The sequence below is a fragment of the Lycorma delicatula genome, chromosome 2, assembly GCF_047948215.1.
Source record: "Lycorma delicatula isolate Av1 chromosome 2, ASM4794821v1, whole genome shotgun sequence".
NCBI classification, from domain to species: Eukaryota; Metazoa; Arthropoda; class Insecta; order Hemiptera; family Fulgoridae; genus Lycorma; species Lycorma delicatula.
Window position 1 is genome coordinate 56,945,863 of NC_134456.1, and position 16,322 is coordinate 56,962,184.

The 16,322-nt window shown below is 26.1% G+C and overlaps 1 protein-coding gene across 3 annotated transcripts in view; it reads right to left on the reverse strand.

The window, feature by feature from the left end:
* Nucleotides 1-1,538: 1,538 nt before the first annotated feature.
* The window catches only part of LOC142318819 (sodium/hydrogen exchanger 9B2-like), a 188,751-nt gene continuing 173,967 nt past the window's right edge, over nt 1,539-16,322 (reverse strand). For 2 of the 3 annotated variants that reach the window (XM_075355328.1, XM_075355330.1), the window contains one exon: nt 1,539-1,733. In XM_075355328.1, the coding sequence (XP_075211443.1) occupies nt 1,650-1,733 (84 nt within the window). In that variant the 3' untranslated portion in view covers nt 1,539-1,649. The remainder of the gene's footprint in view (nt 1,734-16,322) is intronic. The other variant, XM_075355329.1, reaches the window with a different exon arrangement.

Genomic DNA, 16,322 nt, shown 5'->3' on the forward strand with positions numbered 1-16,322 from the left:
AAGGCATCCTGAAATAGTCGCTTTAATATTGGAAGGACAGGTAGAAGGGAAAAATTGTGTAGGCAGGCCATGTTTGGAATATGTAAAACAAATTGTTAGGGATGTAGGATGTAGAGGGTATACTGAAATGAAACGACTAGCACTAGATAGGGAATCTTGGAGAGCTGCATCAAACCAGTCAAATGACTGAAGACAAAAAAAAAAAATTGCAATTTTCAAGCAAATGATTTATGATTTAAGGAATAAATTGTATGTTTCTCCTATCAGTACTATGCAAATTAATCCAGATACTGGAAAATTGTCACATTAAACTATTTTCAAAAAGGAACAATGTATTTTAACAAGCATTAGTGCAATGCAATACTGTCAAAAAAGGGTGAGTAAAAAATTAAAAGAACAATGCATCCAGTTTCCCAGTGACCAAGTAACTTCATCTGTACGGAATCATCAAAAAAAGAATGCAAAAATGAATTGTGTTACAAAAACTGATCTCATTAAATCAGTAACACAGATGAAATTGAAAAAAATTTGTAGTATGTTTGTTGAATCGGTGGCAATTTGTATACATGAACTAATAAAAGTTAATGAAGCAGACGTTAGCTATCGGATACTTACAAACTATACAGGTATAACATTTTTCTAATTATTAAAATTACATTTTACTAAATAACAATAGTGTTTGGATTAATGTGCATTAGCAGTTTGAATGCGTTTCACAATTCAGAACGAAAAAGGAAAGGATACAGAATGTTTATAATGCATTCATAAATTAATCAAATTTAGCTCTTAGAATTATTAACCGTATTTACTAAAAAAACCCATGTAATACTTCATATATGAAGTAGTCTTATAAATAATTTTAATAATTGATTATGACAAGCGATCTTTTTTTATGTTTTTATTGCTTTGAACTATTTTTTTGCAATTACATAATAAGAAATTTTTCTGTCTTACACAGAGCAAAGAAATAAAAATGCTAATTAAATTGAAATGTTATCTTTATATAATTTTTTACAATTCATGGGAAAAATCTCAGGAAAAATAATATAAATAATCTTAACACTTATTTTTCTTAAACAAACATTTTTGCACCATTTTTTAATTAATTTCTAAAGTTCACAGAAAATGATGTTTTTATATACAGTGGAGATTCATTGGGAAATAAAATAATATAAGTAATTAATTTTTTAATTTAAATGAGTAATTAACAGAATGTCCATGCTACAGTTCAATAAAATCGTAATTATTTAGTGAAGATAAAACAAATTTTTGTGACAATTTTTTTTTAAATAAAAAAAAAAAACAGCATGCTTAAACAATTAACAGTTGTCATTCTATATATTTTGTTACTATTATTTTTATAAAATTATAAAAAAAATAATAAATAAACATATTTATTAAGTAATTTCATAAAATAAACTACAGAAATCAAATTAAAATTGATAAAAATATAACAATGAAATTTATTGTAACTTTCATAGCATTTAAAAATTTTATTTAAAAAAAAATCTATGCTGCATAATAAGATGCAGTAATATAATTTATTCTATTGAGACTTATCAATTTCATTTACAACATTGTTAAAAATGTAGTTATTTGCAGGACTTAGTTTTACAATTATTTTTATAAATGTAAAAAGGATAATGAAATCAAAAAGCATTATTAAATGTACTGTAACATTGGTATTTTTCATCTTCATTCAGTAGAGTCATTCTGTCATGTTTCTCTTTGATCTGTGACAAAAGATATTGACAAGTAAATAAAAATAAAAAAATAAACATAATTAAATAAAATCAAAATTTCTTTTAAGTGAATGGTTAATAAAAAAAAAGAACATGCAACAAAATTCTAAAACATGCAATAAATTGTTATTCCATAAATAATCAAAAGTTATAAAGTTAGCATACATATCACAACCACAAACAATAAGTAAATGTGTAGTAAACACATAGCTATGTCTCAACTTAAACTAAGTTGGTCCTGGCCTGTAGGAAAGGAGTAAGATAGTAGGAAATATAAATTTTACTTCAGGTGTGGGGTTGGATAGTGAAGAAAATACATTCATTTGAAGTGTGTACATGGGACATATATTTCTGAAAGTGCCAACTTAATGCTTTAGTTCCTGTTGCGATGGTCATCACTTATGCATGACAATTAATTAACTTCTAATTACTAATAAAAATTATACCAGCAGTAGATATGTTAGTCTTTAACAAATTATCTTCCCTGAATATATAATTATCTGACCAGTTGTTATAAACAAATATTTTTTCTCTTCAGCTAACAACATACCCGTTACAATGGGAAAATAGTAAAGTATTAATATTACTATTATTAGTACTACTAAAATAGTAACAGTGTATTTCTGTGTTATAAGATATAAACTATCTTAAAAATTTGTACAGTAGCTGTAAGTTACATGCATCAAATTTCCAAATTACTGTAATAATACAGAAAATTACCGAAAGATTTAAACTAAAAGCATTTTCAAAATAATGTGCCCCTTAACCAAATTGAATGACTTAAAAAAAAGTAAAAAAATTTAAAATGGATTACATCCCTTTCAGTTAGTATGCATACAATTTCTAGAAAAAAATTTATAAAATATTTTACTATAAGCATGAATGAATAAATAAATGTATTTATATGGGGTTTTTCAAACATTAAATAACATTCTTCATATTAAATTAAATTTTTACGGGCAAATGGTATAAGTTTTTTGTTGATGCAGTGGAAAACTATTTTTTCTCTTCTCAGGGTTTTCATTTCATATCAGTTAAATACCAAATATATCAACAAAAATAATTCATAAATTTATATCCCAATGGGCATGATATTTAATTTCACAATCAGAGATGATTTTTAGAATGATTTATTCAACAAGACATAAACACAACTGTAGGTTCATTTATTAAAAATACCAATTTGATTATTTATAAATACAATATATCTCTATCAAGGAAACTCATTTCTTTAATATTATCAGAAGAAAGTTATCCAAATACTGAATTTTAATACTAATAATCAGTTATGTAGGTGTGCAAGAGTTTTATTATTTAAAAAATAATCTTTAAATCAACTATAGTAGACTTCATATAAAGGCTAAATTTATAAAAACTTTATGAAAAAGTCTAATTTAGCTTTTTTTCTAAAACAAGCATCAAGGAAGCAATGATCGTTTAGAAACTTTTTCAAAGTTCAGAGCGTCTGAAAATGTTTGATTTGTAGGGACAGCTACAACTTAAAAGAAGCTTTTATAAAGTTTACACCTTAAAATAATGAATACTCAAGCTCAATAAAATATTGTTCTATATTTTTTAACACTATGTCATGGATACCAAAATCAAAGAATTATTGTTATTTTTTAATCGACACTGATGAATTAGATCAGATTCTGTTAGATAAATGTCTAACAGACATTTATTCATACATAGAAATATTTAATAAAATTAGTTATAACTGGATGGGTGAATAGTAGAGTTAATAAAATTGAAATTCATCCTTTGGTAAGTAAGCACAAGAGAGATGCAAAAATTTATTTGAAGCTGTAAGGGTCATTTTTAATTTTGTTTGTCCTTAAAGTATTAAATAAAGTTAATTTACTAACTTTATTTTACTTTGTTCAATAATACCAAAAACTGACAAAAGATATATAAATAAATTGAAAGAAAAATACTTTGTTAAAAATTACTTATCCAATAAATATTAAATTCCACAAAGTAGAACATTTTAAGTAGAATTATTTAAAAGGAGATAAAGAACAAAAAAAAATTAAGTAGAAATAATAAATTTAAAAATAATAATACTGGAATCTAATATTTTTTTTTTATAAAATAATACTTTATAAAAATCATTATGAAATAATAATTAATTTTCTTGGCCTTAAGAATATATAAATATTTATGATATTTATTTTACATGAAAAATTAGATAATATGTATACACATCTGTATTACATTTATATAATTATTAATGTGCAAGTATAAATTTACCTGATAAGAATGAAACCTATTTCAATCGCTTAAGAAATAGTGTTTGTCTTTAGTCTAACAGTCTAGGTTGAATTAGTAAAAATAGTTTACTATTCCTATTTAAGAAAACCAATTAAATATTATTATAATTATTGCAACAGAAAATATTCAAATATGATTAATCATACTCTTATCCATGTTTCATAAATATAAACATTATCATAAAATAATATACTGTTAATCCATTAAGGTATTATTTACACATATATATATATATATATATATATATATATATATCAATGTTATGCACAATATGTATTTGAGTGAGTATGTGGAATGACATATGAAAAAAAGTGAAGAACCTATCATTCATAAATATACTTTGTAACTACAAGTAAACTCTAACAAAAAATTGAAGGTGATCATGAACTGAATGATGAACTATCTCATTAAAAAAGAATATCAAAAATAATAATATTAAAATCATATAATATAATAATTCAAATAATAATTCTGGAAAAAACAAAATAATATGGTATGAGTGGGAGAAGGTCCTTTAGTAAGAAAAAATGATTTTCAATGAGTGATTCTGATTTATGAATATGGCATAAAACATTACAAAAGATGCATGCAACTGAAAAATATACATGTAAAATCATGTTAAATGCAAAAAAACTGTCTAGTTGTACTATATTTAAGATTTTTTTATTTATTCAGAGAAGATCTTAGCAGAAAAATAAACAAAAATATAATATTTTTATTCTTACTTTATATTATTAAATTAAATTAAATTTTTTAATTCTTTATTCTTTTATTCTTACTTTTTATTCTTAAAAGGCGTTTAAATAACTATACATTAACCTAATAATTATTATTTATTTTTCATTATTCTTTGGTACGATATTAACAAATATTATAAACAAGAATTGTAATCTGATGTGAGATACAAGTAATTCTACAAATATTTTCCTCAACATGCATGCCTGTGGACATATATACAAGCTTCTCATCCCGTATCCACCTTAAAGTGAGGTGGTTTCCCATTATCTTCTTGGCTGAACTAAATTTTCTATTGCAGATTAGCAAACAAAGTCAGAAAGAATCCATTGACATCTTTGCTCTGTTCATTAAATAGTCAGACTGTGCAATGAACTTCACTAATCTCAAAGAAATAACTCTGATTAATATCTCTTGTGTCTCAGGTGCTCTGCATGCAAAAAAATTGTAATAATCTAGGGAGATTGATAATGCAAGAAATAAACTACTTCTGTCTATTGTTTATTAAAAAATACTGATTTTACTAAGAGTATACATAGTTATATTAATTAACATAGAGAAAATACAATAAAGATAATAAGATAAGTTAGTTAAGATAAGTTACCAGATCCCATTAATAATTCAATTCATTAATTCTAGAAAAGAAGTAATGTTAAGTTTGGTACACAGCTTACTACAGGAATAGACACTCATCTTGTCCATGGTGTGTGGTGTGGTGCAATCATGTCAGAGAAATAAAAGTTTTGTTGTTGTGAGCAGAGGAATTATTCATCAGTTAAATAAATTTTCAAAATTAAAGCTTTGATGAATAAAAAAAAGAATATTGTTTTCCAAGTGTTATCAAATTCCATTTAGTTAATTAATTTCACAAATGCCAAGTTAAAAAATTGAAGTAGAGATATAACAGTCCAGATCTGATGTTTTTCCTGATGATATTATTTGGCTTGTTCCTGTAAAACCTGGATATATAACTACAGGAACCTTCTCCCCTGCAGTGCTACATATCAATACTAAAATTTTATCAAAATCTTCAAATCATTGTTTCAGTTATGCCCTAAGAAGTATAACGTTCTTCTTCAACTATTTAAAAAAAATCACTAACACACTTCCTGATTAAATAAAGTATATATAAATATTTTAATTTAAAATATGACTAAGAAATAGAAAAAGAATCTTGGAGCTCTTCTTCAAAACCAATGATTCTATGACAACTTCCTGGTGAAGAAAAACAGATGGCATATGCAGAAGAACTGATTATCCCATGTTATTGAACAGGTTCCAATGTTGTTTAATATTTATATAAACGATAAGTGAATACGCTAGATAAAAGGCAGTCTGCCTATGCAAATCACATTAGAATAGCAGCACAGAGAAAGTTTTTACTAGATGAGACCAAAGCTCACAAAATCTTTGGAAAATATGATAATCTGATATTTAAACTGATATGAAGGCAACTAAATTAGACCTAATTCAGAGCAAAACCTTTCATTTGTATAATGATTAGATACAAGAAGATGTTTGAACATCTTGTGACTTGGTTAGCAGCTAGAACATTGCTCAAATCTGAGCTATTGGTATCATACTGGACCAATTTTTCATTACAAGCAACATTACCTCAACCCCAAAAATAAGGCAACAACAAGAAATAACCTTCTTGAAGTTTACTGAGAGATCATGGGGATCACAACTGTAAACAATCAGAGCATCAACTTTGGGTTAGAGTTTTGCTGTAGTTAAGTATACTCCCCCATCATGTTGCACAAATGCCAACATAGAGTGAGTGAGTGCTGCTGAACCAAACACCTTGTACTAGACGCTTCAAGCACACCTTGTTACATTACACCCATTCCCTTGCTGGTTGAGCACCAACAGATATCAGGAAGAAAGTGGTTGCTAGAAATGCTAGTGGTTGCTTAGAAAAGTGGTTGTAGAAATTAAAAGATAAATGATGGACTTTAGCCACCCTCTCTGTAGTCATTGGATACTCAGGCTCTGGTACCAGTTTAGCTTCATAGCTAGAACAGTATCATTAAAAGCCAATCCAAAAGCTAAACAACCTAAAAATTTACTGCTGAGGTTTATTCTTCTATTATACCACTAGAGAGTTAAGTTTGTGCCCCAGAGCATCTTCTCATACATCCAGTATGAAGATCACTGAACTAAGCTCGCAATATTTTACAAGATTAGTTTTGTATCTGTATACCCCCAGGTGCTGAGATTTCAAGATGCAAAACTAATAAAGCAAAGCAGCAACTGCTATCCCAGGATGGCAACCTCCTACGTGTATATAAAGAAATTCAAATTTTCAACACATGATGCCGTACTGTAAAATACAGGACATATTTGCACTAGGAATGATCTTGTTTTAGCTAGTAGCATTGAAATAAATATCACTAACATCTGGAAGGAAGTTGTCTGGACACAAAAACTAAATAAGTAACAAATTCATTTTATATACTGCAATGCCTTTTTCTTCAAGCAAAATATTAAATCATTAAGATAAGATTAAAATTTGTTTTCCTTTAATTTTCATTACTATAATTAAAGCAATAATCATAATCTATGTATATACAACACCCTATTGTTATTGGACATCATCCTGATGCCCAATTATTAATAGAGGATGGACTTTGAAAGTGTGAAAAATACCATGCCTGACCAGGACTCTAAATGAAAGGCAGAGAGAGAGAGAGAGAGAGACATTACCACTCTGCCACAGACATCAGAAATAAAATAATAATTTTAAAATAAAACAACTAATAATAATAATTTCTAATAAAAAAACTAATTGGCAATAATAAAAATAATTTATCAGAAAATGTTTGTGACAAGGAAAGAATAAGTGGCAAAAAAGCAGTAAAAAATTTATGTAAAGGAATAAATAACTAGATTATTTCAGTTCTATCACCAACATAAAATAAAATTATTTTAAAATCATATGTGCAGACTTTGCACAAAATAAAGGATAAGGGTGTTCTGTTACAGCTTTGCATAACAGTTAGCAGGGCATTGACTCAGAAGAAATTACAAGACTAACAACAGTCATTTACTAGGAATGAGTAATGCACTGCTGAAAACAGATCCCACACATTTGTTAAAATTTTGTTACGTTTACATTTGAAAATTTCCTATAAATTCCACTGTTTCAACTTACACATGTGGCAGTATATTCTTTCTAATAGATACTGTTTTTGTCTTTGCTTTGGAACTTTTTTTTAAGTAAGCAAATGCAAAACCTTGATGCAAGACAAACATAGAGCTACAGCTATTTTGGTATAACACCTGCAGTTGATATATACTGATCCAAAAATTTTTATTGAAAAATAGAATTAGAGAAAGTGTAAAACAAACAAGTTACACTTATAAATTTTTGTGTAGAATAAAATATTAAAAAATAATTTTTCTTTTTAATAAAATTAACTTTGGTTTTTATCTAAAATATTATTGTTACATATTTTTTTTAAGGTACTTTGATTTTGAAAAAATTTAAGATATATAAGTCTTGTTAGAAAAAGTTATTTCTTTTAGATAACCACTAATGAAAAAATAATATACTTTAAATTTTTCTGTTAGTTGTAACTGCTATTTTGAATCATGGCCACTAATTATTTTGCTGTTCAATTTTTCAGAGAATAGTTTTGTCAAGAAAAGAATTTCTGAAAAATGCTATATAATGGAAAATACTTCTTTGATCAACAAATCAATAAACAAAAAAAGAACTATTTAAAAAATTGCTTTCATAAAAACCCAAAACACACACACACATATATATATATATATATATATATATATGCAGGCGTACACACAGATATGACCTACTGCAAATATATACATAAGCATGTCTGATAATTTACAGAAGTGCATATTTACAAGTGCAACACAGAAAACATGTAGGATTATAACAATTTAAACTCACCAGATGCAGTAATATTTTCCATTCAATTATGTCCAGATAAATACAAATTAATTCTGCAATGATACGTCCTTACTTGAACAACATTAAAAAAGTTAAACTAATAAAAATATTTACTGTTATAGCATATATTTTACTCAAATGTTTAATGTAATAAAATGAAATTAGAAGATGGAAAATAAAAGTTTTTTATATTGAACAAAGCATGTTTGCTCATCAAAAACAAAATAAGCTACTACAGTAAGAAGTTTCATTAATTTAAATTTTTTGATATTATCAGAAGTCTTGCTATGAATCTTACAACTATTAAATGTGTAAATTAAAATATAATAGATTCTGATTATAAGCCACATCACTTATATGGCATCTTTTTATACAACATGGGTCAAAGTTAATCCTTTCATTTTAGTGATTAATCAACATATTTGGATTACTGAATAAAGTTTAAATTATAAATATAGTTATATATCAATATTTTATATAAAATACTTTTCTTGAATTACGGCAAGCCTAAATCAAAACATACTTATTTCAGTTTACATACAAATTGCTTTACTTACACAATTAGTTCATCTGTTTTATTTTGAGTAAAAATGGTCAGTTTTAGATTTTTACTGAAGTGTAAATTTGAAAATGAAATAAATATTATAAAAAAATTAAATTTTTAAGCAAGTGAAAGTACTTTTATTTAATTTATTACTTGTAATCACGTCCACACACTATTTTTTTAAATAAAATCAGTGTTTTATTTAATTATAAAATTAATAATCATGAATTTAAAAAAAATAAAAATAAAAAACAAAACATCAAATTAGAATAAACAACGTTTATATGCACTTATAGTAGTATAACAATATTATTGAAATTATAAAATAATTAATTCATGTTGTTAATTTCCTCATTCCAAAACAATAAAAATTATTACAACTGTACACTAAATAATTAGAGCTATAAGATATACAAATAATACAAAAATTTACCAGTACTGATAATTTTACTAAATTAATAATAACTGTGTAGGAAATATTTATAATTTTGAAAATTATACTGTAAAATAACTCAATAAACATTTTATGCAAACCTGTAACAGGAAACCTCACTTTTAAGTTTTTACCTGCTGACAAGTCTCATTATGTTAACTTTGATCTCACTTTATAAAGTGAAATATAAAGTATTATTAATTAGCCAATATTCAATGTGTATTTATAATTGTAAATAAACAAAATTTTTACCAGCCTCTGATTATGGCAGTTTTTATTAACTTTTTTTATGTTAAATTGGTAAATTTGTTGTTATATCAGAATCAAGAATGATAAAATTAAGTTAATTCACAATAATTATTAATTTGAACTTCACAGAAAAAAAATCTATTTAATATCATTCATTTTTTAATAACCATTAGCACAACACATTACATAAACACAATTAATATTATTGAGTTCAGAAAAAAATATTTTATTACAATGAATGTTTAATTGTTATCAAACCAGTTACTTAAGAAGAGTTCTGTTATGAACTACATTTTATGGAATATCATAAAATTATAAGTAACAACGTAGATTCAAGGATTTTTGTTTTAGAATAAAATATAAAATAACAGTCCTGTTATACTAATTTGAAGAAAAACAATAGCTTGAACTAATATGAAGAGAATTTTTTTTAGTTATAAAATTATTTTTCAAATAAATTGTTATAATCAAAAATAGGTTCTCTTATAATTTAAGAAAAAAAGTTTATGATTGTGATATTAACCTTAATCATAAAAAAACTTTTATGATTTTATGTTAAAAAACAATAAAAAATTGATTTTTCTTCTAATAAAAATGTTAATATAATAATTATATCCCATAATTATTTATTATGTATTTATAAAAGGAATCAAAAATACAATGGTTTATATCACAGTTACTTTTCTTTAACAGACATGTTATATGATGATCATTATTGTCATTTTCAGGAATAATCAGCTCATCATTGTAAATAATTTGACTTATAGACACTTTTATTCATTCTCAGTATGAAGGATGGATGAACTAATACAAAAATTAAAAAAAGTCTAGCACAAGTGAAAAGAGCTTTCATGAACTTTCTTCATGAAAATTCACAAAAAAATTTTTGAGAAGGTTTTTTTTTAGTGTGCTGGAATCAAAGAGATGGAAAATAAACATTCAGCAGAATAGTTATTCTTATAAATACTTGTGAGTCGCATAGCAGATTATAGTAGTAAAACGGAGTAAAAGAACAAAACCCTTTGAATTGTGGTGTTACAGAAAAGTTTGAAAATTAGTGGTTTAATATAATATAAGTAAGTAATAAGTAAGTAATAAGTAAGTAATATAGTAAGTAATAATGTATAGTAGGTAAGTATAGTAGGTAAGTATAGTAAGTAAGTTATAGAGTATAGTATTAGTAATTAAATAAGTATAAAACAGAGAAATTGTTGAAGAAACTTATAGAGATAAATTCGGCTGGTCGGCCATAGATTAGTTAATTAGATACTAAAGGATTCATATACAGTAAAAACTAACAAAAAAGATAAAAATTGAAATACATAAAAACCTTTATAGAGGATGTAGGATGTCGATTATGCTGAGGTTTAAGTATAATCAGGAACATATAAGAACTGAAAATAGCTTAAAATTAATATCATCATTAATGACTTGAAAAAAGAATTCTCAGTAAACGTAAGTAGTTTAATTTAATGGGTCATACATTCTGAAGAATTTTTTTTACTTAATTTCGTAATGTGAGCAAAGAATTTATGAAAATGAATCAAATTTATATCACAAAAACTATATTTTCTGTAGTGCTGGTTGGTGAACAAGAGCAAACAATATTAAGTCCATAATAAAAATAAAAAATAAAGAAACTTTAAAACCACGTATCTTGTTCACATTTTATCACAATCAAATTTCAGTTAAATTGTAAGGTGAACAAAGAATATAAATTAAAAGATTTTAAATTCAATATTAAAAAAATTAGGATCACATCCAATAGAAAATATGATTGATAAATTCTCAGTATAACTAATAATTGATTGAAAATAAGTACCCCTTGATTGAAAATTATTAGTATTTAAGTACAATAAAATTAAGTAAGTAATACTTTAAAAAAACAATTAAAACAGAGTAGCTATAACGGCAGGTAAAGTTAATAATATAATTTGTTTGGTTTTTTTATGCCAGTAACTAGACTGGTTTATACACTGCCTCATTCTTTTCTGATATGAACAAACCAATTTTTTTATGTAAATGTTGGGCAATGTGTTTTTAATTATTTTAAGCTTCATGTAAATTTCATCTCACAGAATTTTTGACTTTCTTTATTTTTTACCTTCTCCACTTGTATTAACATAATATGACCTTTTTCTTCCTTTAGTACGAATTTCTAACAGATTCAATTTTTATTTTACTTAAATCCTTTATTTAAAACTATCAACCTGCCTGATTTTCAACATTCTCTGTAAGATTAGTTTTCTTATATAAACCTTTACACTTGAACTTCCTATCATCTTTATTGTACGTCACTCACTTGCACTCTTGTTTAAGTTCCAAAGCCATGGTTGATGCAGAGAAGCCAAGGAGATGCAGTTATAGTGTTGAGGAGCGGTTTCTGACATTGTTTGGGTGCACAAATTGGATAAACTATCGCATATAATGAATGCATTTTAAAAAACTTTTTAACAAAGTCTTTACTAAATTTAGTAAAGGTTTTAACAATTGTTGCTAAATTTCATAAAGGTTTTAATAAATGTTGCTAAATTTTGTAAAGTATTTTGTAAAATTTTGATTGGGAAGAATGGGCATTTGGTTCTGGCTATCTTAAAAGACAGGCCTCACAATGGATGAAAAAAGACACAGATACAAACATATATGTTGCCATCACCGATTCAGCTGAGGAGTCTCCAGTTAAATCTATTCATAAATGAAAGATTGAACTTAACCCTTAACCTCCAGCTTTATTTCGCGCGTGAATCTTGATTTAGGTAAGCGTTTGTTTATCTTGCTATTTCTGAATTGTTTTTCAACCAAAAAATCTGAAAAAATGAGGGTATGTTAACAATGTGTTATTAATTTATATTGTTCAACAAAAATTAATTTTTGTTAATATTTGATTGTGTTGCGCGTGCACAAATATGGTATAAAAAAATTATGATTTTTTTTTCAGTTTTTGAGTTTTATTTTATTTTAATGATCAGTGACCTATGTTTTTTTTTATATTTATATAAACTATAGACGTTTTTGGCTAATTTGACGTAAAATTTATTTATATCTGATAAAAACTGATTATATAAATTAAAAAAAAAACTCTACATTTCAGAAAATTGTAACTAAAAAAAAATTGAGATTTCGGTAAAGCTAAAGGAGTATACGTGCGTACATTTGTGTCATTGAACCAGTATAAAATCTAACTTTGATATATATTTACATAAAAATGTTTTGCTTTTGATACATGTATAAAAATATTTTGAATAAAGAACAAGTATGGTTTTAAAAAAAAAAATTTAAAATTATTGCTTCCTTTCATAAAAGCCACATTCACTTGTTATTCTGTTGAATTTATGTTTGCATAGCAATTATATAAAAGATAACAAACCGCTAATGTATGTAAGAATCAAATAAATAAAATAAATACCAAAATACTATGACGTCAGTGAAAAGAAAGTACTGTGTGTTTGATTCCTTGTGAAATATCTACACTATATTCGGCTGTTATGGTTATTGCATTTTCTCATAATTCAAGGCGTTGTGATTAAATCCATATAAAAATCTTTTTTCTATGTTAAATGGTTCATGAGAAATTTGAATTTAAATTTAATTGATTAATTTAATTGAGTAATTTAATTGATTACCAGTGGTTAATATATGACCAGCGGAAGACAAGGGGTTAATATGCTGCAGTCAACAATACATGATCACATTAAAAAAAAAAGACAAGAATATGAAACTATTTAGAACACTTATGTGACTAAATTATTAGATGGAAACATGTCAGAGGGTGTTGCAACTTGTCATGTTTTCAATACGAGGCTCCTGCGCTAGAGTGTAATTTTCTGATGACTATGTAATTTATCATAGTTTATGAACCAGGTAAGTTTTCTGGGCTAAGGGCATTCCTTATTATGTGACTGAGTTGGAAAGGAATCCATTATATGTCATGACATTGTGATACACAATGTACATTTGTGTAAATGTATAAAGACGTCTCATAGATTCTGTATATATGAGTAAAGAACCAAGTTACAAACTACATGATTGCCTTACTCCTTTCTATATTGAAACTTGCTATTCTTGGCTTTTATTATTATCACAGCAATTTGATCTTTTTATACAAATTATAATAACCCCTTTCTTTATATTTCAGTCTTATTTTCCTTAAAATTTTAATCTTCTCTGGGTTAACAAATGCTTTCTGAAGTTCTAAATGTAATACGCATTCATTTTAGTTTTTACAACGTAGTTAACTCAGGACAATAAGGACAGCAAATGTTTGTTATAAAATATTTCTTTCAAACCTGAAGAGATCTAGAAAGATTTCCACCTCATGATTTATTTGTTTAAAAATAATTCTAGTATTTAGGATGTCAGAGATGACAAAATAATATATAAATAAAAAGATAAAATTATTTTCATAATAGTAAGTATTAAAAACTTAAAAGAAAACAAAGAAACTCCAAGGAATGCATTTTATAGATAAATCAAAGCAACAAAAAAGACTTAAATATTTTCTGTCTACTTTGCGTTGAAGCCTGAAGTAAACAATGTGCATGCATGTGGTGCATGTAAATACACAAGACACATACATATGACAACCTTCAACAAGTTGATGCAATCCACTGGATGACAAAATGACACATTACTTTTAAAAATAGCTACTACATGATAAGAACATTAATTATTATTTATGCCTGTTATTAATCTATAATTATCACATTATTATTATGTAATTATAAATATGCTAGGTCTACAACAATGTAAACAGTGCACTATTATTGAAAACATCTACACTAATTTCAGTTACCTAATTTTATAATAATTCATATTATTTACTACTTGATACATAAAGTAAACAAACGTTTCTTGTGTTAGTGCAAGTATTTAAATTACAATTCAGTATATACCATGTATAATATTCTATAAACAATAGCAATGTTTCATAGCTATTTATAATTTTATGACAGTAATTATATTTTCGACACTATTTTAAAAACAATTACTTGGTCTTGTCATACTTCCTTGTTATTTAACTGTGGTGTTATTAACTGCTCATGACAGAAGTTACTTTGAGTGAGGTTGTTTTTATCATTAATTTGGTTTAAATAAGTAACATACTAAAATTTATGACTTACTTGATTTATTACAGTGCTAGAAATTAAGTTTTGTTGGTAAGTGTTTTATGTGTCGTGAAATTTAAGAATCCTTTCTGTGTAATTAAATATAGAAAAGTTAAAATGTTGGGAAGTGGGAAAAAGATGATTCTTAATGTTTTCAATAAATTTTGTGAAAAATGACCTACATTAGAATTAAACTAGTGCAAGTGCTTACATCTGATTTCACAGGTGTATCCATTTCAAGTACTGAAAGATCACAAGCTGAAAATAAAAAAAAATATGAGGTAGTATACACACCAAAAAAGAAAAGAAAATGTTCAAAACAGTTTTAGGCCAGTTTAACAATATCAATAAAAATGCTGTCAGATCCAAATTCCACAATTTCTTTTTTAAAAATGAATTACCCACATAAGGTACTTTCAGCTGTCAAAAGTGATCCGGATTTACCGAACATTAGTCAGGCTAGTTTACATAAACTTTTTTTATCGATGGGTTTCAAATTTGTAGGAAAGATTAGAAACAGTTTTATCATTGAAAGAGATGGCATAAAGATTTAGTGAAAGAAATATTTGACAAAATTAGAGAGTTTAGAAAAACGGGGAAAAATATTTTTTATCTGGGTGAAACATGGGTGAACGAAGGTCATTCTGTCAATAAAGTTTGGTGGTGACACTATCATTAAGACTTCTAATCAGGCTTTTCTGTCAGTTTTAAGTACTGGTATATAATCATAACAAAGGAAAACAGTTGATTGTAGGTCATGTAGGGAAGGAATGAAGATGGGTTTGTTAATGATGCAATATTAGTTTTCAAATCCAATAAAATGGGTGATTACCACAAAAATATAGATAATAATTAGATAAAACCTGAATACATCATGACTAAAAGTGGATGTAGTAATGTGGCTGAGAGAACAACAAATCCCATTTCATTCTATATTTTAAAGGCTGAATTTTTGGAAGGAATTAAAAAAAAGCAAAAATTTAACAAGTATGTAATTGATGATATGGCTCAAATGGACATATGGTATTACTGAATCCAACAGAAGTAGTGTGGAGTCAAGTAAAAGGATTTGTAGCTCGGAATTACAAAACTTATAAATTAGTGGAGGTAAAGATTTTACTTAAAAACGGTATTGTTGAGGTAACGGTAGATAAATGGTGGAATTGTGTTAAACATGTGCTGCAAGAAGAAGAAAAAATGAGGAAGACAGATTTTTTGTTGATATCAAAGTGGATAAACTCATTATTAATTTAGAAAATGACTCCCCGGTACCTAATAATAGTAAAAATGAAGATGAGATGTTGATTATTTATCAAATGATTCACTG